The sequence below is a fragment of the Malaya genurostris genome, chromosome 2 (assembly GCF_030247185.1).
Source record: "Malaya genurostris strain Urasoe2022 chromosome 2, Malgen_1.1, whole genome shotgun sequence".
Taxonomy (NCBI): domain Eukaryota; kingdom Metazoa; phylum Arthropoda; class Insecta; order Diptera; family Culicidae; genus Malaya; species Malaya genurostris.
The window spans coordinates 266,669,361-266,692,052 of record NC_080571.1 but is presented as its reverse complement, the minus strand read 5'-3'; the positions used below and the strand labels follow the sequence as shown (position 1 = coordinate 266,692,052).

Genomic DNA, 22,692 nt, shown 5'->3' with positions numbered 1-22,692 from the left:
CACATAAATATTATAAATAAGACGATTTTTTTTGCAAGAATTCGACATAGAGTTTCTTTAGAGGTTTGATTCACTCGTGTTTTTTCATGCAGTTCGTTTAAGTGTTTAAATTCTGAAACACAAAATCACAACTGAAGTAATGAACGCAAGTAAACACGCTATCTCTTGCGTCGTCGTTTTTAAAAAACAGAATATTTTCATTTTAAAAGAAGTTCGTCGTGCTTTTCACTGAATTTATATTGCAAAAATGACCATCGTGGCAAAAAACAAACATAACGCCTTAATTTATGTTGCAAAAATTATTATCGTAGCAGAAACACGCCTGAAGTTATACCCAACAACTTCAAGTGCGTTACGTTTAAATTTCATCGAAATCAGTCCGAATGGATCATGATCCGAGAAATTTTAATCATGGTGTATTATCATAACATGAAAATATATTATTTTCCCCAAATCATGATTTGTTTTACTCATTTCTAGAATCGGAATTTTGCCCGTGTATAAGTGAATATTCTGTAAGAATCACTGTTGTACGCGATTTTGCATGCATGAATTAACATTGTAAGCAAACTCGAATGCAAGAGTCCATAAGCGATAGCTGGGCTGCTCAAAGCGCCTGCTATTTAATATTCAGTTTGCCAAATAACCGTTAATTTTTTACACATATTGACATCTCTACATGGATGTTGTTTACACTCTTCTCTAATCACTCGTGCAGTTGTTTATTCGTTTTAATTAGTTTGTTTCGAAATGCGAGGACTTTCAGCAGAACAACGTCGAAAAATTGTGTACAAATGATGCACAGAACGCGGACTGTCACTGAGAAAGATAGCAAAAATGGAAGGAGTAAGTGAAAAAACCGTACGAAATGCAATCAGGATGTTCGGTGAGGATAACACCTTTGAGGATAAACCGACAACGGGTCAAGAAAAAGGTCCTGCTAACCCTCAGTTGGATAAACGTATTTTGAAGGGTTCGAAAGCTGTACTATACGATTCTTGGTGGAAATTTGAACTGCATAATCTTGGACGGCGAAACCTACGTGAAGCTCGATCACAAATCCTTGCCGGGACCACAATATTATACGGTGCGAGAAGGGCAAGTGTTAAACCAGTCCGAGACATCGATTTGTAGCTGCGACTAGATTTCGAAACCCTTCATCACCACTGCTTCAATGAACAGCGAAATATACATCAAGGAATGTTTACAAAAACGACTTCTACCCATGATTCGAAGCCACAAGGATCCTGTTGTCTTCAGTCCAAATCTTGCTTCTTGCCACTACTCGAAATCAACGGTAGAATGGTACACTACCAAAAATGTCACTTTCGTCCCAACAGACATGAATCCACCAAATTGCCCACATCTTAAGAAACATGTCTCAACAGCCGAAACCATTCAACATTTCGAAAGAAATTGGAAAAAATTGTCAAAACTTGTCGCCAAGAAGTCTGTACGGAATTTAATGAGGAATGTTCGCAAGAAGGTTCGCCAGCTAGTCTATAATGGCTAAGTAGGAAATGTTGAGGATAATATTCTGTTGTTGTAGTCTAATATTATCAGTATATCGAATAAAATTTTAATATCTAACACTTGTGCATTATTTACAGCGAAATCAAAGTGCGTTCATACTTTCTGGGACAGTCTTTAATATACTGTCCTATAATGTCATGAAGATTGTGTAATAATATCTTTCTTTTGACATTTAAATAGTCTCGTTAACACATTTTTAAGACTATGTATCCGAAAACAAAATATGTTTGCCTGAGCATTTTGCTATTGTCTACACTACTAAGAGTATCAAGCACGCTGTAATTTCTTCTTAAATTTTAATTAAATGATGCTGTGATTTCTTTGGTGATGACACACTATTACATCTAATAACATGTAAAATAATTTTTGTGTCTATATCTATGTAAAGTTCAACTAAATTAACTGTGAAGTTACTGATATAATAAATCTTTACGTTCTTTGAAGTGTTAATTTAAGTGAATTACGACGCTCCTTTTATGTGCATCTATAAAGACGTAAATTTACACGATTATTTACAAGGGTGTAATAGTAGCATTTAAACACGTTTATAATTTTTGAAACCGGATTAAGCATCTTCGAGAAAATTTGGTGTAATGAAAAACACTGCAATTTATCGGTTACATCATTTAATAAATTACATCCCCCAAGCCGGAAATGTCGCTTTCAAACTATACTTAGCTTGTAGAATTCCGAGAAAATAAGGTGGTGGAAAAGGAAAGTGAGTTTCGTCGGTTACGTCAGTTATGAATGACTGACATGCGATCTTTGTACTTGATTAATAACTCAAAGCTATTTCAAGCGAGCCCAAAGTTGTTGAAATTGGTTGATTCCAATAATAACGAGCAAAGAGAAAAATTCTTTGATAGGTGCACACATCAGCGCCGCTTTTACGTATTAATGGGCCCGGGGCGAGATTTTTCTGTGTGCCCCTAGCTAACTTTTTTTTTGACCGCCTGAGGTTCCGGTTCGGGATGTGTTAGCGAGTCGGGATAGTTCATACATGCTTCTCATATACCAGTACCTTAAACACATTGATATACAAGTGTAATGTGTTATCTTTGGTTCAGAAAGTATAATCTCCACCTACAGGTTCGACACTAACATCCGCCCGATACTCTTGATCCCCGTCCCTGTTCACCATCTTCATTGAAACTAACAAGATCTTTTTTTTTGTCATAAACTTTTTCGTTCCCTCTTCTCTGTCTCTTCACCATCTCGATGGCAACTAATTAGATCTCTGTCGTTTTCAGACATTTTGTTCCCACATCCTCTTTTTACCCCGGTTCCACAATATTTACTTTTTTTCATTCTCTTCATGTTACGGATCATTGTTACGGATTACCATCATCACCCACGGAAGACCGCTCCAGTCGAAAACCAGCATGCGGGCCATCCGCCCGGCCTTCGTATCCTGGGGGTGTTTCCCGCGGACCCACACGGACCGAAGGATGCAGCCAGTATAGATATTTACCAACGCCATCTGGAAGACGCATGCAATATTCAATTCATCGACCACTGCCGATCGTCAGCTGAAAGCTGGATTTTCGAAAACCCGAGATGACATAGTCTAATGATACTATTCTAATTTTAAGTTAGTCGTTAATAAGGATTAGTAAATACCCTTGGCATCTTAGAGCTAAAGCAGTGCGCCTAACATTATTTTACATTATTGAATAAAAAAACTGTTTGTTTTTGCTCGGTTGGTTCTGTACGTCTTGTTTTTTTTTTGTTATTGCTCGGTTTGTCCTGTCCGGGGCTCCTTAAGAACGTGGGCCCGGGGGCACTTGCCCCACTGCTCCTATGTAAAAGCAGTCCTGACGCACATACATTCAAATCTATATTCGGTTTCTCCAGCAACTCTATATAATTTTTGTAGGTGAGCTCAATTCATCCGCGTTATTTGTCGTCATTTTTAATGTGGTTTCTTTTCAGCAATGCTATCGGTTATGTACTGACGAGTCGAAGACGAAACATAAAGCACAGAATGATATCGGTTTAAATCTTTGAATACAATTTTGGACTTGTATTACTTTTCTATTTATTGGCAAACTTAAGAATTAGGTTGTTTTTCTGTAATTCCAACACCGGAAATTTGCTGATAGCGATTTTGAAAAATTCGCCGTCGATTTATATGAATATTTTACGGAATGCAGTTTCTCTTATTTGTTATGGAAAACCTAAATTAACTATTGGTGACTTTTAGCAATGCGATTCCGCGAAGATTCGCTATACCATTTTGTTCAAAACTTTTATATAATGTAAATGCTTGACACTTAGTGTTGCCGCAATTGTCAGGGACTATAAAGATTACTGAGAAGACAACTGACTTAGGTCTATGTCATAAAATAACACACTTTATTCTTATTTGCACATAAGAATTAATAGGACTATACTTTAAATTTTAATTTGATTTCACTTGAACCGTATTACATTAGATATCAAACAATTTTCAACGCCATTCTGATGAACTAAGTATTTTGAAGCAATGTTTGAGTTAAAAAGTCAAAATCAGAGAGATAAAGAAAATAATCTTAAACTTGCTGTTCAATTCATATTCAATTATCGAAATCAACTTCCATAGCCTTGCAACATCTAATAACATTTCTCATCAGATTGTAATGAAGTCGACCGCCCTTAGGTAGAGGAATGCCGTCTGAAGAAGATCTCAAATATTGGGCGGGTTAGAGGGAAAACATCGCCCTTCAGCCTCCATCGTAAGACATGCTCCGAGCTTCGCTCTCTCGTTGTATGCTGCCATTGATTTGCTTGAAAAGAAACCAACATGAATGGTTAGACAGAGTAGGGTTTGGTACCTGTTATCATATGACTGCTCTTTCCGTTGAACGTATTGCATTGTATAAAACGAACCCAAAATTTAGTTTCGGAGCTTCGAAAATCGGGTTATAAGCTAATCGAAATAAAATATTTGCTCCTCTAAAATATTTTGTTTGTATTCATAGTTCTGGAGTGTAGTAACGTTAAAGAAATATACGTGGTAAAAGTTCTTAAATCCAAATTTTTCATGATTGTAATCATATAAGACCTTCTAAGATGACACTATTTAATTTTATTAAATTTGTTTCTAAAAAAAAATCTTATTCAAATATCAATGTTCTCACGTAGACATGAAAATTCAGAAATATAGGTTTATGAAGAGAAAAATTTTATTAGATGAAACAAGAGCATTGTTTTCCGGGATGTGATTTGTCACGTACTCAAGGTGATGTGATTGATAACGCGTTTGAGTAAGACCTTTCAAAACACACTTTTATTGCCTAGAGATGATTTCGTCGAGATTTCTCTGCGATTTTCACATTTAGCTCAACTTTGGTTCAATGCTTGAATAAAAAATAGTTGTAAAAGTTGTATCATTGTTATCGTCTTGTCTTGGTGAAAAATGTATCAACATCGTTTGTATAATACAAATTATAATTATATATAATAATTGTGGATTGAAATTGGAATCAATTATTAGAAGTATCCAGGTTTCATACGTAATGTTACTAAAATTCTAAAATTCCAAAACCCATTTATCAAATGAACGTTTGATGCGTTAAGTAAGATTCGATACTATTTGTTACTTGAAAAATCCTTCACCTGGCACTGAAGCGAAACGTTTTTAAATAGCATTGATTTTGCTTATCATCCAAATCCATAGAGTACTGTTATCACTGCACGGCTTCGAGAGTGATATACTAGCGATGGTTCGTTTGCGTTCACGTATTTTTATTATTGTTGGGAATTGCTGCCATAAAACGTCCAATAGTAGACGCAATGGGAAATCAAATCAATTTCGGTATCTCTTTGATTGGAAATTATCTACTGGTACCGTTTAGCTTGGACGTATTTAGCGTGAGAGATAAGATTCATTCGCCTCTGATTGGAAAATGTTCCGATTAATATTCTTTGTATGTAGTCTGCCGAGCTAAAAAGTTTTCGTAATTTCGCTTCCATTTTCATAACATAAATAGCAATGCAATAAAGTTCAAAATATATTAGAAGATGAAATGTTCCAATGAATTCTTCAATATGTTCGTGTTTCTTACAATTTTCAAAAAAGTTTAGTTGATTATTTAATATAAGATGGAAGAGACTGAGAGGAAATCAAAACATTCGATAGATGTATCCAATATATTTAAGGAACGATACTCAAATTGGAAAACAAGTTGTTTCAATGAAAGTGTTGGGTGATTTTTTTGTGTAAGAAGACCGCTCGGTGAGACCAGACATCCCGATTATTGATCATTTTTTTAAAAGGAGCTAAGCTAAAATGCTACAATGAAATAATAATTATTACTACATTCAAAACCACTCGGGTTGAAATGAACTACTGACGATAAAAACAGAAAAATGCTTGAGCTTCGATATTGAATTAATTTGTTTAGATAGTGACTTATTTCTGTGGACAGTGTATTTTATTGATGTTTACTTTCTATTGTCACACTGGAATATTTTGGAAAAATTATCAATGAAATTCTTAACGGTGATCCTAGAAAATACCGAGAAGATTGCTAAGGAAAATTTTCTATAAGATGATCCTGTAGAACGGAAACCGGGAAGCCAACGGGTTGTGCACTGCTCATGGGGTATCAGATGTAACAGTTCGATGCAGCACCGCTTTTACGTATTAATAGGCCCAGGGCAAAATTTGTTTGTGTGCCCCTAACTAGCTAAGTCGCCTTTTTTTACTCGATGGGTAATGTCAAGGGCCCCCTAAGACTGTGGGCCTGGGGGCACGTGCCCTCACTGCGCTCTGTAAAAGCGACTCTGGTTAGTTGTAAGTGAAAACTAAAAATTGAGGAATGAATATTCACTTGTGTTTTTCAATACAATGAAATAACAATATACTTTTGGATGGGAAATTTTTATTCAATATATTTCGTATCATCGATGCAATAGAAAAGTTCGGCGCTCTGCACGTCGAGCAAACCTGCCAACAACTTCATCAGTAAAACCGCTTCGATCGTGCAGCTGAGACAGCAATTAGTTTTCAACTGCCATAAGCATAAGGCACTGAAGCCTTTCCTGATGGTGTGCATACAAGTTCGCACAGAGCCAAACGTGACAAATAGAACAACAAATCTCAGAGCTGAGCTGAGTAATACCTTCTTTTGATAAATCTGTGCTGTAACTCATGTGCACGAAAAAAAAAACGGTACGTTGTGTTACCGTTTTTTTTTCGTGCACATGAGTTACAGCACAGATTTATCAAAAGAAGGTATTACTCAGCTCAGCTCTGAGATTTGTTGTTCTATTTGTCATTCGTTGTGTACAAGAGATACTTGAAATTTCATGTTGAAGACCTGCTTTCATCGAATTAATGGAGAATCTAAAAAATAATTGAAAGCGGATGGGGATACAGTTAGTTCCTTCAGTTTGACTGGTTGTGCAGTACATGAGGTGCACACGAGGATGAAACGCCACTGATTAAACCCCTTCCGAAAATACCAATATTGTAAAAATTTTCAATGAATATTTATAAACTGTAAACCACCATCTTCGCATTCTGAAACGGCCCAAAATATCATTTCCGGCACCTAATAATCAAATCCTTTCCGAGAATACCCGGTCTGTATGGATTATCAAGGACTATCGATAAGTTATCTTATTTCATTTCGGAAGGAACTCAAACATCGTCATCCAGTTCCTACACATCAAATGCGTTGGAAAAATATCTATATTGTAAGAGGTTTGAAGGAATATCAACTAGTCGTAAATCGTTTTAATTTCAGGCAAAAACCTCTTTTTGCGAAGTAGATTCGTGAAAAAAGATTACGATATTTTAGATTTGGTTCGTAAAAAGAGCTACGTAAAACGAGTGTACGTAAACGAAGGTTTGCGTGTATGAAGCAGTTGTGACGGATCTTGAATGATTACTGAATGAATGATTGTGACATGAATTTAGTGTTGGTATATTAAATGAAATTAATAAACATTTCAGTTGAAGTTGCCTGATTTTCACTTGAAGGAGACGATATAAAAAGAGAACAGAACGAAACGATAAAATTAAAAAAAAATGTTGAAAAACCTTTTTTAATACACCTAGTTGTGTAATGATTCCTTTCTCATTAACATTTGCTTATGAATCGATGCAAGTTCCGATGGAGTATTTGATAATCTTTTTCCAGAGCCGGAACTCAGAAAACCGTCACAGTCGTGAAAAGTTTTTTGCGGCCATCAAATAGTCAGGTTTACAAATTTAAAAAGTTATAAAATCTACTTTGAAAATTTCGTTCTTATCTGTGTCTTAAATTTCATAATGATTTCGACATTTCGACCAACAGTGAAAACTATTGTTTGAATTAAAACTGGTTGATTCACCTTTCATGCACTGTTTAGATTGAGTCAATTAAACGAAAATGAAACCAAACGAAGCCTATGCTCCTGTTATTGCTGTATAAGAAATTCAAGTTAAATGGGTAGTAATACTTTTCAAGCAGCATAATGGAATATGCTTTGTGATTGGATTTTTAATTTTGTTATTATTATCAATATATTCGGTTGTGGTTTTAAAACGTTGTAAATTTTCGTACTCTTTCCGTTCTTCCGTGTTTCGTTCGTGCCTGGTGGTGTTTTCTTCTTCCGTACCAGCACGTACCGATGCGTACAAGTTTTGCATCGTCATTTTGTATGACTTTTAGAAAGTTTTGATACCTATAATTTCGTAACCGAAAGTCGGATCTGAATGAAATTGCATACTATATTTTGAGAAAATGAGAGCTTTAATTTAAATCAAGATTTGTGAAAATCGGTTTAACCGTTGCTGAGAAATCGAAGTGAATTCCGTTTTAGGAAATTCTATTTTCGATACATTCGCAAGCGGAAACCGGGGACTAGTAGTCCCAAAGTGGGTTTATAAATTCACTAACTCAGGGCCGGTGAAAGAGGTGGGTACGGTGGGTAGCACTACCCACCCGAAAATTCCAAAGGTGGGTAATTACCCACCTGAAATTTCGAACAAAAAACAATGGAAATATTAGCATTATTCATAATAATTGATTTTGCGTTTATACATCACGATTATCAAAACTTGCTTAATTTTTTCCGGTTGACTGTAATATTTAGCAACGTTCAAAATAAGAATGCCACAAACCTTCATTTTTAATGGACCCTAGTGGGGAAAACACTTCTCAAGCCATAGCTGGGCTTGTGCGTTTTTTCCCTTGAAAAAGCAATGTTTTAGCAACACACGGAATTCGTTATTTCCATTTTTCATAAATGAATTAGTAACGTCACTTATATGTCGATAGATTCAGTGTTCGTGGTGCTATTGATGTTAAATGTTCTTTGAAGGTTGGTACTTTGAATTGAAAACAAATATTGGCAGTGATTTTGAAACCAAGGTAAACCTTAGATGCGAAATTTTGTTTTAAAACTTAGTACCGAAAACTCTTCAAACTTCTAATTTACGCGTTTCATGAAAAGTTTTTAGGGATAAATATTAAAAAACTTTTTAGGGATAGATATCATTTCCATTAGAATAGAGAAATACTGCGAAATAGTGGGTCGCTCTCCGCAGTATGAAAAATTCCCCACTTGGGTTTAACATGTTTCACCGGCCCTGCACTAACTAGCAAGATCTACCCACTAAATGAATCTACCAGTGAGTTTTATAAAAATTTGCAGCCCGGTTCGCTATCACTCGTGAAAAAATGCTCATGAATTTGAAAATTTTCCAATTATCGCGCTGTAATACCGGAATCGGAAATTGGATCCGGATCGACTTTTCGGGGACTATTTCAAGAATTTCAAGTTGTGAAGTCGATTTTCACAGCGATTGCATAGCCCTCCGATATGAAAAAGGCAAAAATGAAAGCAGCAGAAGAAATTTAGTTTCCTTCGAATATAAAATTCGAAAACTGACTGGTTCGAAAAGAAACATTTGGATTGGTTAGAAGAATGTTCATTACTGATTACCATCTGAGATATCTTAACAGCATGTAGAACCTAAAAAAAAACATGTTGTAGCTTCCAGCACTGTCCTGAGAATTGACAAACATGATAGGATGAAGTAAATCGAGTAAATTTGGTTCAAAGGGTTACTATAGTATAACCTGAAGTAGTTGAAAAGATGATCCAAAATCTCATAATAATTGATCGCTTTTTTTCTGCTGCACCCTGTATGCTTGTAGACTCTTGGTAAACATACTTGAAGTACTAGAATCAAATTTTCTAAGCTTGTTCTAAAACCAATCTGTAGGTCCTAGTTGAAGGTCATACAAACTTATCTCACTACAAACGGTAATGAGAGATACATGAATGAATTAGAATATATTTTTCAAAAACATTTCTCGAAAACTATTTTCCAAAATCAATTTACTTATTTCGCTTTTTATCTGTTAATTATTTTGTTACTCGTAAAAATGACACTTACATTTGCAGTGTATCGCCGAAACAGTTGTATCATTTGACGGGAAGAAACCACAACATAGCATAGCTAAACCATATGGTGTTCGACATTGGCAGCAGCGCAGATCATATCAAAAACATTTCACGAATGACAGTGAACTCTGCCGTTGCTTTCCTGCACGAACACACTGAAAACATTCCACATAAAATACACAAAATGAATATTCGTCGTTTGAATATTCCACTCGCGATAATCCTTTGATTCCGGAAGAGCACCCTTATCTGCTCGCACCAAACAGCATCGTGCACACCCACAACTACACCGTACGCTTACCATGGAGAGCAAGTGTGACTGGAGATAATTTCGTTCATCAACCTGTTTTAGATGCATTTTTCTCTCCCGCTCACTTGAATGGTTTGCTCCGCCCAGCTCTCCGGGATTGTGCTAGGAAATAAAATGGGGAAACTCAAGCAGCTGCCTGGGGAGGGCGTGGCCTAGCTCAAATCTGTTGCGCTTTGCTGTACAAGGTGCTGTCCGATTCTTATCAGTGCCTTGAAGTGCAAGAGATTTTCCAGTCAGTGTTCGACGTGGTTTGGCCGCGGCGCATGGTGCGACCTGAAATGGTTTATATGCGAGCGAAGGGAGAGCGTGAGCCTTAGGGAAGCTTTTATTCATTCTGGCGTTCTGGAAACCGTACACGCAAACACAAATCGGCCGTCTCCGGTGCAATTGATACGGGCATGGCACGGTACGGCACGGCAGGGTTGACTTCTGAAAGTTGTTTCATAGGGTAGAAGAATTTTGAGTGTGCGGCGCTTGATTGTGTTGGTGGATAAAGTCATGCTGAACTTGTACACAGGGAAAGCATTGAAACGTGGGCTGGAGATGTATTGTGTGCGCTGCGGACGATGTCATAGGGATGCGCTGTGCTGATAAAGACGCATGAGGGAGCGAGTGAGTGAAAACGAATCGCATTCGATAGAGCAGTAGCGAGGAATAACAACATTACTCATTTGGACCCATCGTCGCAATGATTGAATTTATCAAGTGGCATATGGGGAGTGAGCGGTTGGTTGGTTGGTTGGTTGGTTGATTGGCATACAGTATCACATCGAACTCTGTTAGAGGCGTACACACAGCGGTCGGAGTGTCCGCCGAGTTTCCGTGTTTACAGTGCAGAAGTAGCACTTCGTGGCGGAAGTTCGCGATTTTTATGTGGTGTTTGTTCGCTCCGTCGATGGAATGAGATTTGTGCAACCGGGAGTGACTTTGTGATTTCATGTGATTTTAGCGTTTAACGAGGTCACAGGTGGACGATAATTATTCCGTCATTAAGTAATGCGTAGCTGTGACACAACATGGACTGTTTTGGCAAAGTTATCAGACGCGGTTGAAAATATAGCAGGTTCACTTCGAATCGAATATACGGGCTAATTTATCGTTTGAGATCTGATTAAACCAATATAAAACATCTAATCAAAATGATGGAAGTGAGCGAAGTTCCGCAGCAACAACAGCAGCAGCAATCGCAGTTGCCGTTGGATTTTAGTGTGACCATGGTTAACATCAAGCTGAATAATTTGAACGTGAACTTGAACACAAACAACAATAGTATAAGTATACTGAATAATAACAATCCCAATCATGGTGGTCTAGGAACTAGTGGCACCGGAAGTGGCCAACGGGATGCGATGGGTTCCTTACTAGTTGCCCATCATAACCACCATCATCATCAACAACAGCAGAACGGCGGTGGGAATAGTAATGGCAACAGTGCTGCCCTCACCAGTGCATTCAAAGTGGTGATGCCTCGAGAAAAAGCCGACGGTGAGTACGATGTGGATGTTTTCATTTTCTTATCGATGGCACTTTTTTCGAGTAAAGTTGATAACATTCTAATCAAAAGAGACCCCACAAATTAGCAGTTAAACTGCAAGTTCTTCTAGCTCTATATCACTCATCTAATAGCTGTTGTTGATCAATCAATTTCGAAAACGATTTAGTTTTTCAATGGTTGAAAGATGATAGCATTTATTCTGTATTAAGAGCGACTGGAACGCTTCTTAGAACTTGACATATTGGTGCATCAGTCTGTATTTATTGAAGTTTGAGTTTCTAAGAGTAGGTTACAGCAGGGCCGTTGAAGTCGTAACAGACCAGTCGAAGGTTTACAAGTTCATATCAATGATTCTGATTTTGTTTAATTTGGGGATAAATGCAATACATCTATCATAAACACTTTATTTTTCACCTTATCAACAAATCTGACTGTATTGGTTTTCTTTTTTTCGCTTGTAGTATGTGGTTAGCATGAAATTGAGGAGAGCAATTACGTTAAAAAGTGTTCGTTTTTTTTCAAACTTTACTGCTGAGCTATGAAGTAAAACAAAATTGAATAATCATTGGAAATAATCAGTTTTATGGGTTGAGGTGGTTTGCAGCATTCACCATGGAACTCTTAAAATCGTGAAATACCAATCAGATTGATTTTACTAACGGTTGTATTCCAGCAAAATGGGATACAGAAAAACACACACCATCAGGAAATAAATTACAACATTCTAGTTATGTTACCAAAATTATTTCTTATATTGAATACGGAGTCAAATACCCCCTTTTCATTGCCTCTGTTCATTAGGTTTTGGACAATAGTGGAGTGAACCAATTGTATGCTATTGGCAATGAACTTAGCCTGAGCAAACATTAGGGTCAATTTTTTTTTAAATCGCACAAAACATTATGACTGTTTTGTTATTTTTTCAAATGTTGATAATTTTATTCTATTGGGTTCTTAAAATGACTAACCGAGTGAAGTATTGAAAAAAATATGGAGAAAAAATTAATGAAAAGTTAAATTACCATTACCATATTATTATTTACTAAATAAACGTATTGACTGAAACTTTTATTGGGCCATTATTGTCTCTAAATTTTGCTGATTTATTAATTCTCATCGAAAAGAATCCACAAATCAGCAAAATATAACAAAGTTACGGTGATTACATAAGATATAAAAAATATTATTATCGATATTGTACAATTCAGTCATTTGGCGAATTACGTATGCAGGAATTGTGTCGTATAATGAGATGTCTTATAAAAATCCCCATATTTTCTGTTTAGTTTTATAACAACTTAAGGATTAGTGTGTCGCATTTTGAATGCAGTTTTTGATGTTTTTCAAACATCGCGGAAAATACAACAATCCGATAGTAGTTCGATAGTTGGACTGCCACGCCACTCAGTAACTCAACATAAGCCGCAAGGCAAACGTAAACGTTTATTTATTTGTTAGTTTGTTTATTTAGGAGCTGAAAAAAGCCCGTTGGAGTTAGTTTCTGTCAAACTTGCTCTCCAACAGGCATCAAACCTCCTCATCTTTTTCATCAACAGAGAACAATCATCCAAATGACACATTTTTCTTGTACTTAATTCAATATTATTAGTACTAATTAGACTAAAATTACACTAATACTGATTAGACTAAAACTAACTAAATCTACTTAGACAGCGATCTGAGGAACAGTTTCTCATAAAGATTACGTGATAGATGGAAGTCAAAAGTACTGAAACAGTGATTGAACACGCGGCACATGTTTGCAAAGGGTTCGTTGATTTCGTGATTAGCTCTTGCGCGGGGAATCCGAAGAAAGGAATAGGTGCGAAGATTACGACGATGAATATATAATTGTTATAGCTGTAAGAGCTCACAGCACTCGATTCGTGACTGAAGAAAATCTGGTACAAAATCTGCCTTGCAAACATCGCGGCGGACAGATAAAAAATCGAAGTCAATCAGATTACATATAGGTATAGGTGCGGCTTGGTAACTCGGAAGGCTCAAAGAGTTTGAGTTTGGAAGACGACGAACTGCAAAACGGACAAATTTGCGTTGGATTGCTTCAATACGTTGGATATTGTTTTGGTAGTAAGGTGACCAGGCAACCGAAGCATAATTCAAGCGTAGTGCTTTTAAGCAGTGTATATCTTCAAAGTCTTGAGTAACGCATAAAAATAATTCTAACTGCTTGAAGGCTTTCGAAATAGTAAATTTGATATGCTCCTTGAAATTCAACTTAGAATCTAGTAGGACACCCAGATCTCTTACCGTTATAGTCAAACTTGACTGAAGAATGTTTACGACTAAATAAAAATGACGGAACATTTGGAGGCATTCAAAACCATTCTGTTGATATAACACCAATTTATTCCTGTAAGAACTCTGATTCAGTTGCTGATTTGATAACATGAAACAGTTTGAAGTCATCAGCAAAAGCATAATTTTATGCACTTGATCGAAAAATTTAAATCCTTAAGATAAAGTAAAAATATGAACGGTCCAAGATGAGAAACACTAGAGGTAACGGTGAATGGTGAAGTAGTAGAAATGGACGACATCTACTTGAAAAACACTTTATGCTGTATCTAAATACAGTGTAGGATTGTGAAACTTGCTATGCAGTGGTTTTGTGTAGACTCTTAAAACAAAATGATCAAATTAAACAATACACGAATAAAAATCCATTGCCGGTGCCATAATTAAAATCCATGGAATCACGAAACATATCTTCTCATGAAATACTATCCACCAAACAACCGCAGCTTGTCTATGACCGGGTATAAATAAACGACATAATAAAAAGTAAAATTCTCATGAAATCATGCTCTATTATTCATGACTTCATGAGCAAAATGATTGATATCATTTTTTCATGGAAGAATAACTCATCTCATAGGAGATGAGTTATTTTCCAATGGAAAAATTTCTGATATCAATCATTTTGCTCATGAAATTTCATGAGAAGGCATGTTTCATGATTACAAGATTTTTAATCACGGCCTCGGAATTGGATTTTTATTCGTGTAGAAGTGTAATACCAAAGTTTTACTTTTTTTATAACTATTTATTGGAATATGAGTTAAAATTAAATTATTAAGATTTAAATTGGGTGTTCAGCCACAAGTGGTGACTTTTCAGCCCTATTATATATATGATTTGGTTATTACCATGAAGATATCATTTGCTTCCGCAATTCTGAGTTTTTTGTGTAGGGAAAATTCGAAACCTACTTGTATTGTGTAATGGGGAAAAGGAACTTATATACTAACTTACTAACTAATACAGAGAGCGAATCGATTCAATTGAAGATTGCATCGATTTTTGTCGGAATTTGCTTATAATATTATGTGACATTTGTGAGTCTGTGTAACTCATCTGTACTAAACCAGGGAGGACGCTTCAAAATCTTTTTTAGAATTTTATTCTGAATCCTTTGAAGCGTTTTCTTCCTGGTGGAACAACAACTTGACTAAATTGGTACTGCATAAAGCATGGCTGGTCTGAGAATTTGTTTATAAATTAACAATTTGTTTTTTAGACAGAGCTTAGAATTTCTGTTTATAAGAGGATATAAACATTTAATATATTTTCTACACTTTACCTGGATTCCTTCAATGTGATCCTTGAAAGTAAGTTTTTTGTCATACGTTAAACCTAAGTATTTAGCTTGACCAGACCATGTCAATTCCAAGCCATTCAATTTGAGAATGTGATTAATGTTTGGTTTAAGAAAAGAAGCTCTTGGCTTATAAGGAAAGATAATTAATTGCTTTTTTGCTGCATTTGGACCAAAGTTTTGCTTATTGCGACTTCTCCTACACTAAACATTTCTATTCTCCGGAAATGAATTCCATTTTTTAATGTCTTTATTAAGTTTCTCATGAACATATCACAAAACAAGGGAGCCATCGAGTTTTGAAGAATAATTTTCTTTCAATGTCCTACACTGTCTTTTTTAGACATTCTGGCCAAATCATTAAATTGAAGGAGTCATAGCAAAGTATGAATATTCTTTTTAATTGAAAATCAATTCAGGGCCAATAATTATATTAATAATATTTATGTTTTCAACAGTAGCAATTCGGTTGAGATTCGATTATCGATGTTACACACTTGAAAAAAACCATGTCATTTTACATCTTATTAGATGCACATAAATGGAGCGTCGCAGCTCACGCAAATTTACGTGGAAGAACATTTAATATTGTGTCTAAAACTCCATACATGAAATTCATTGAAATAAAAAAAACAAGAATACTGAGAGCGTCGCGACTTGAACCGAGCATCATTGGATCGCAAGTACGTCTGTCATTCGACTGAGCCACATAAGCATGCATTTGCTTGACTGGTAAAAGGTGCATTTATATTCATACAATCGCACCTGCTAGCAGAACGCAAGTTACAGTCGAAACCAGTAAAATTCAAGTTAATCTAACATAAAGTCATTACAAATGAAATTTTCCGTCATTTGACAAATTAGGTCTTCATGAATTACATCGTATGAGGGATTAAGTCACCTGCAAAATTCAAAATTTTTTGGTGTGTAGTCTATTAGACAAAAGCATGAATTAAATGATAAGTAAGTAATGTACATTATGTTCTATTAGAAGATGTAAATAATTGATATTGTAGACATTTTCTTAACGCATACTATTGAAAGCATTTGGGAAAATGGTTTGATTTTTATTCAGTGTATGACATAAAAACAAAAACACTGCGAAAATCTACACTCTTAGAAAATATGAAATTTACGCTTGACGTAAATTCTAGCGTGCCGCAATTTCCTCGGTGATGGCACAATATTACATCTTCTAACATGTAAAAATAAATTTTGTGTCTGCATCGAGGTAAGCTTCAGTTATATCAACTGTGAAGTTAATGATATGACTTATCGTTACATACTTTCAATTGTGAATGTAAGTGACCCAAGACGCTCCTTTTATGTGCATCTATAGAGATGTAAATTTTTCTAAGTGTGTATAGTTACAGGAAAAAAAAGATAAATAAAATAAAAATGCACCTTCTAGTGATTTTTTGCAATATTTTAATTTCAAATTTGTTATTAATATAATCATTTGATGTTAATTAGATTGATGTCTTTTCAAACATGAATATAAAACAATGAATAGGTATTTGCAGAACGTCAAATTTTGATCAAAAATAGTTTTGTAATGTGGTTCAGAGAAATAATAAATTGTAACGATTCTCCATATAGTGACATAAATTTCGAAGGACCTTAGTTTACGTGAACAATTTAGTGTATTTTTTGTCAAGGCGGCTTGAAATCTCATGTGATCCTATAAGGCTGTGTATTGAATAGATATATGATACACTTCTAAATATTGGTTTTAATAGGTGAGATGAATGAAGAATCTAATAATAATTGAAAAAGGGAATGTCTTTTCGGAGTAATATATTTAGTTAATTCTATTTCTTTGAAAGACAGAAATTCTCATCCCGTCACTCTGGAACCTGAGGGTAGATTTCTAACTAAATTCAAATGCAGTCTGTGAAGAAGAATTAAGGTGGAGTGGTCCGAAACTAATCTTCCTAAGAGACAAAAAAATGCTTAAAAAGTGTTTTGAATTGATTTTTTCGTTTGAAACACATGTGAATGCTTTGACGAAAACCGTTTCCTACATTTTAAGTCATACCATTCGGATTGTGGCTGAACATGCCATTCGGATTGTAATAACGAAAGTGAGTAATTTGGTCGTATTTCAAAACCATAGTCCCCACGGCAGTCACGTACCCAGAGGGGGGCCGAGGGGCCCTGGCCCCTCCCGAAATCAAAAACATATAATTATGTAGATAGTCTCAGACATATGTTACAGAAATAACACGACAGTAAACGTAATGAAATGTAATACAATATTCCAGTGGAAAAGTTTAAAGTGTATGTTAAAAACAGCCGTAAAAGGCATACCGAGAATTAGGTACATAAGCAATCTTCAGTAACATTTTTTTTAATCTTTGGACCTCTTCCGAAATGAAATCCTGAGTACGGGCCTGTCCCACGGTCCTACTTCGACCCCCTATTTTTTGAAGAATACTGTTGTTTATCTTTTATTTATTTCGCCCTTCTTTTCTCTTTTGTTATGTTGTATATTTGAGCTTCTAATTTCTGTTCTTGTGCTTTCACAAAGATTCTACTTAGTTTCTCTTTTCTCGCTTTAATGCTGTCCTTCTTTTGTTTTTAATTTTCCGCGATTCTTTGGAACACTGCGTCCGATGTTAAAATTGATGGAAGTCAATCAAGATGATCACTGAAAGACATGCCGGAAAAGTTTGGAAGTAAGAGATCGTCGAGGTTGATTTTGGACCTCCACTCAGAACGATTTAAGCAACATGAATGCATAACCACGTTTTAAAACCGGAATCGTTTTAAAACGAATCGAAAAAACCTGACTTTGATTTAATTTTTGTGATAAGATGCAATATTTTCGCGATTTTTAGTCAGCTCAAAACTGAATTTCGTGGCTGTTAAAACTGAGAATGCTCAGAAAGTTATAGAGCGGGAACCTCCAAAATGTCGGGAAAAGAGCTAAAAAAAGTCATTTGGCTTCTCCAATATATGTTTCCGCTCAGTCATTGCAAAAACTGAACTTAGTTATGGCGGCTTTACGTCAGACAACTAAAATTAATAAATCGTTAAAAACAATTGCGGTTTGATTTTCCGTAACAATCTGCTTCTGGTAGGAAAAGGCAGACAATCAATACTACCTTCATAGGGGTCTGTCGCTGACGATGTCCAGCCAGCGATTGGCATCATTAAAGTAAGGTAACAAACGATTATAAATACACTCTCCTACTCAATGCTTGATCGGAGAAATAGGTATAGAGCGAGAAGACTAGTGTTTGATGGACAGAGAAGATGTTTGGATATGAGGTATCGGTTGGGTGACGGCCAGGATGTAGACCATGTTCGATGTACGCGCTATTGTGTCTGTTTGGCGTTTTAGAGTGACTAAAACAAGATTCAGAGTGGCGAAATGGTAGCGCGTATGCACGGAATGCACAAGAACGCAGGTTCGAATCCTGTCTCTGAGCGTATCTTTTTCCAAAAAATCATCTTTTCTGTTAGTTTTTCATTCATTTGGCTTCTCTAATATATGTTTCCGCTCAGTCATTGCAAAAACTAAAAAAATTCATTTTCAATGATTCAAAACATACGAGAATGAGGAGGAATAAATATTTCACTTCAGTTGCGCTTGCAAATTATGAGAACGAGATCCATGTCCACACAGAAAGAAAAGATGAAAATTGCACGACAAATAGTTTTTCATTGAACAAGACTGTATATTTACAAACCGCTTAGTTTTGTAATGTAATTTTCCATTCAATTGTCTGCTCCGAATATGTGCATGAAAATAATTGCAAATTTACAAAATATTTTTATCTGTGTGGTCCAAATAGGTGCATGAAAATAAATGTAAATATGTTTATCTGTGCAGGTAATGACATAAGCGAAACAGTACACAGATAAAAATATTTTGTGATTTTAAGTTTATTTTCATGCACATATTTGGAGCAAGCAATTGAATGAAAATTTACATTAAAAAACGAAGCGATTTGTAAATATACAGCCTTGTGACAGTGACATTGCAAAAAGGCGAGTGACAATAATATTGATACTCTCTTTTTTGCAATGAGAGACGAAAATGTTGCGTATCTCTTTGTTTGTTTTGGATGCGGTCATTTACGAATGAGACAGTAGAAAACGAATACGAGTCTGTTGTATTGGGCTCTTTCATTGAGAATGTGTGACAATTCTAGTAGGGAATATAGAACCTTTAAAAAGCCACACTAACACGTTAGCTGAGAAACATCGGAAATCGGGATAGGGTCAACGACTGAAGTAGGACCACCCTACTCTAACATTTATTGAGATCTATATTTGAAAAAACGGTTCAACAAAACCCTGGCAAACAATGCATTTCGATGATTCCTAGGGAACAAGGCACTCCAAAAGTATATGGAATTCACAGCAATTCCATATGTGACACAATTCTTGACAGCGTAATTCATAAAATGAGTGAATTTTACAAAAATGATTCAAATATGTGTCAATTATACCTCACCATTCAGGCAAGTGTATAAATTTACATGTTTCAGTGTTTGTAAATTTGTCAGAACCCACTTATCATCTGTTTGATCAACTGAAAAATTGATTTTGTTTTGATGCTCGAATGTAGCGGTCTCAGAAGTCAAATGTACATAATTTTTTCTAGGTGTGTGACAATTTTGGGATAGATAACTGTAATCAAATAAGTCTTTAAAAAATCGGAACAAAACACATTCATGGAAAAGAAAAGTATTACGCTTCCACTAAGGGACTCTAGTCTATTCAAAACCGAACTAATGATGTGAAAACCATATAAAACTGAAACACAAATGACAAGTTCAGTATGCGCTGGACAAACGCATTGGTTTGTGCAACAAAGTCATGTGCCTTCAACCGTTGGGGTTTTCATTTTCTCAAAAGGTCACCTTTGCGACTCATAAGTGCTTCTAACTGTTTAAGAGAACAGCGAATAAATAAAATCACCATCATCAAGTATCGGATGATTCAAATTAAGATTTTTTTCACTGTTGACAAATGTCCTGTATTTTTTAACTTCTTTAAAGACGAAACTCATTGAATATTAACTTATTGTCAAACTTATTGGGTACGATTGATTTTCATGCTCAATGTTTTCAAGTTACTAAAAGGCGAAACGGTAGAAGATTTGTCAAACAAATCTAGGTGCATACTGATTATGTAATTGTATAAATAATCAAATTCTTTTATTTTCAATATAACGGGTATGAATTGCAGGTGTTTTATTTGATTAGAAATCCTAATCGTCAAATGAGAAGTACATGACATATCAAATCACAATTGAAACCAGTCTAGGGGCATTATTTTCCGTCTATCTTTTGTTTTGTACAATCTTCGTAGTTGGTTTTAAAGGTGCAAAACTGATGCAACAACAATCTTACTGATACTAAATATCCTTTCTAGGTTAAGGCTTGAACTTATGACAATTGGTTTGAAAAAACCCAGCGGCTTACGCTCCTAACCACGAATCCAGAATAGCGAGAGAGCAATCTGCGAATATAAAAAAAAAACGAGTTCCTTGCATCGTAAGGTAAAGCGTTATAGTATGTTCCCCTTAAGAATATATTGATATATTTCTGAATGTATTAATATATTTTATTCGAGAATGTGGGTGACGAAGTGATGGAATTGATTGATGAAAACACATTTTTCAAAGATCAAATTTTCAGTTTATTCATTTGCCTTCAAAATCCACTGCCCCATAACACAAGACATTGTATCCCAAAACAATGATGCGTTATCCCTTTTGAAATGTCAAAAAATAGCAACCGACTACAAAATCTTATATCGAAAAGTAACCTAAGGGGCTGTCCATAAAAGACGTCACGCCGCAAGGGGGAGGAGGGTGTTTCATAAAACGTGACGACGTTTTTGGAATTTGACGTCCAATATTTTCAATGAGCGCATTTTTGAAATACCTAATTATATTACTGCTTTGCCCTATTTCCTAAAAAATCATCACAATAAACGTTCACATTCTATAGTAAAACGTGTATTTGATGTAAAAACTTCTTGTAAATTCGAAAATGAATGAGGCAGGAAATCATTTCTGTTGTGGTCAGCAAAAGTGCACGGAGGAGCGATTAAATTTGCGAAATTAATAAATTTTGCCTAATTTTTGAGTAAAAAAGAAAAAGATGCCCAGCAGGCGCGTACACCGGGGGGGGGGGGGTTTTAGGGGTTCAAACCCACCCCGAAACAAAAAATTATAACCCATGGGAAACATTGTGATATAAATTGTACATGTGTTGATTTATCACCATGTTCTAAAACCCCCCCCCCCGAAAATTTTCTCTGGCTGATGCCCAGTAATTTGATATTCTAGCATTGATAATAGTATATTATAAGAATTTCTCTTATCTGATTCTGATGCAGTTTACTCAATTGTACTCCATTTGAAAAAGGGCGAGAGATCAACGATTTCAGCCGTAGATCATGTCATGTCTTATCTTGATCATATGTGATTTTACTCCACCAACATCAAAGCTTATCGAATCATCCAATGATTGAACTTACATAAATCAAGAATCATTTTAGCTCAAAATCACTACCCATTGTGTGACGGAAGATCAGTACCGATATTGATCGATGTGATTTAAAATTCACTGATCAACTGATCATGAAAAGATTCTCCGGCAGTGATCTCGTTTTGATGAGGTTTTGGTCTTTATTTTCTCAGCCTTGTATGCTACACTAAGGAAATATTATTCGTTACCTAAAACAATAATATATCTGTGTACCCTTAGGAGGAATAAAACAAATGATTTAAATGTTTCATCAATTCCAACCAAATACTTTTGTTAATTTATATAATTGGTATTAATAAAATAATTCCGATGATTTTATAGTTTTAGGGATATTTTTTAATCTAATGACAGCATGTAATAAATCGATTTTTCCCTCATATTTGTATGGTTTGTCATACATATTGAGAATGTATTGAGATGAATTTTATTTATATTGAATTCGTGACATGTGACATAGGGGGGGTGGGGGGTCTTTGCTTATGTGACAATTTGTGACAAGGGGGGGATGGGGAGTCAAAAATCGTCAAAAAAAGCGTGACGTCTTTTATGGACAGCCCCTAACGATATTTTCAGTTTATCTCATTTTGCACCAAACGACAACTGTCAAACTGACATAATTTCCTAAGAGAACACATTTCCTAGATTATGACACATTTCAGCAAATACAATTGTAGACAGAATTATAGGATAACAGAGGTATTTTGGCCCACTTTGTAAAAATATCCATCATATGTTGTAAGATCTTAGAAAAACCCATCTGCAATAGGTAATTTAATGTGATTAGCTTCAAATTGGTGCAACATGGGTTACTTAACATCGATAGAATCCGATAAAATCGATA

At 35.5% G+C, this 22,692-nt stretch overlaps 1 protein-coding gene across 3 annotated transcripts in view; it reads left to right on the top strand.

Moving 5' to 3' along the window:
* The first annotated feature begins 10,989 nt into the window (after window positions 1–10,989).
* Window positions 10,990–22,692, top strand: part of LOC131429885 (fez family zinc finger protein 1) — a 136,646-nt gene continuing 124,943 nt past the window's right edge. For all 3 annotated transcript variants that reach the window (XM_058594324.1, XM_058594325.1, XM_058594323.1), the window contains exon 1: window positions 10,990–11,710. In XM_058594324.1, the coding sequence (XP_058450307.1) occupies window positions 11,365–11,710 (346 nt within the window). In that variant the 5' untranslated portion in view covers window positions 10,990–11,364. The remainder of the gene's footprint in view (window positions 11,711–22,692) is intronic.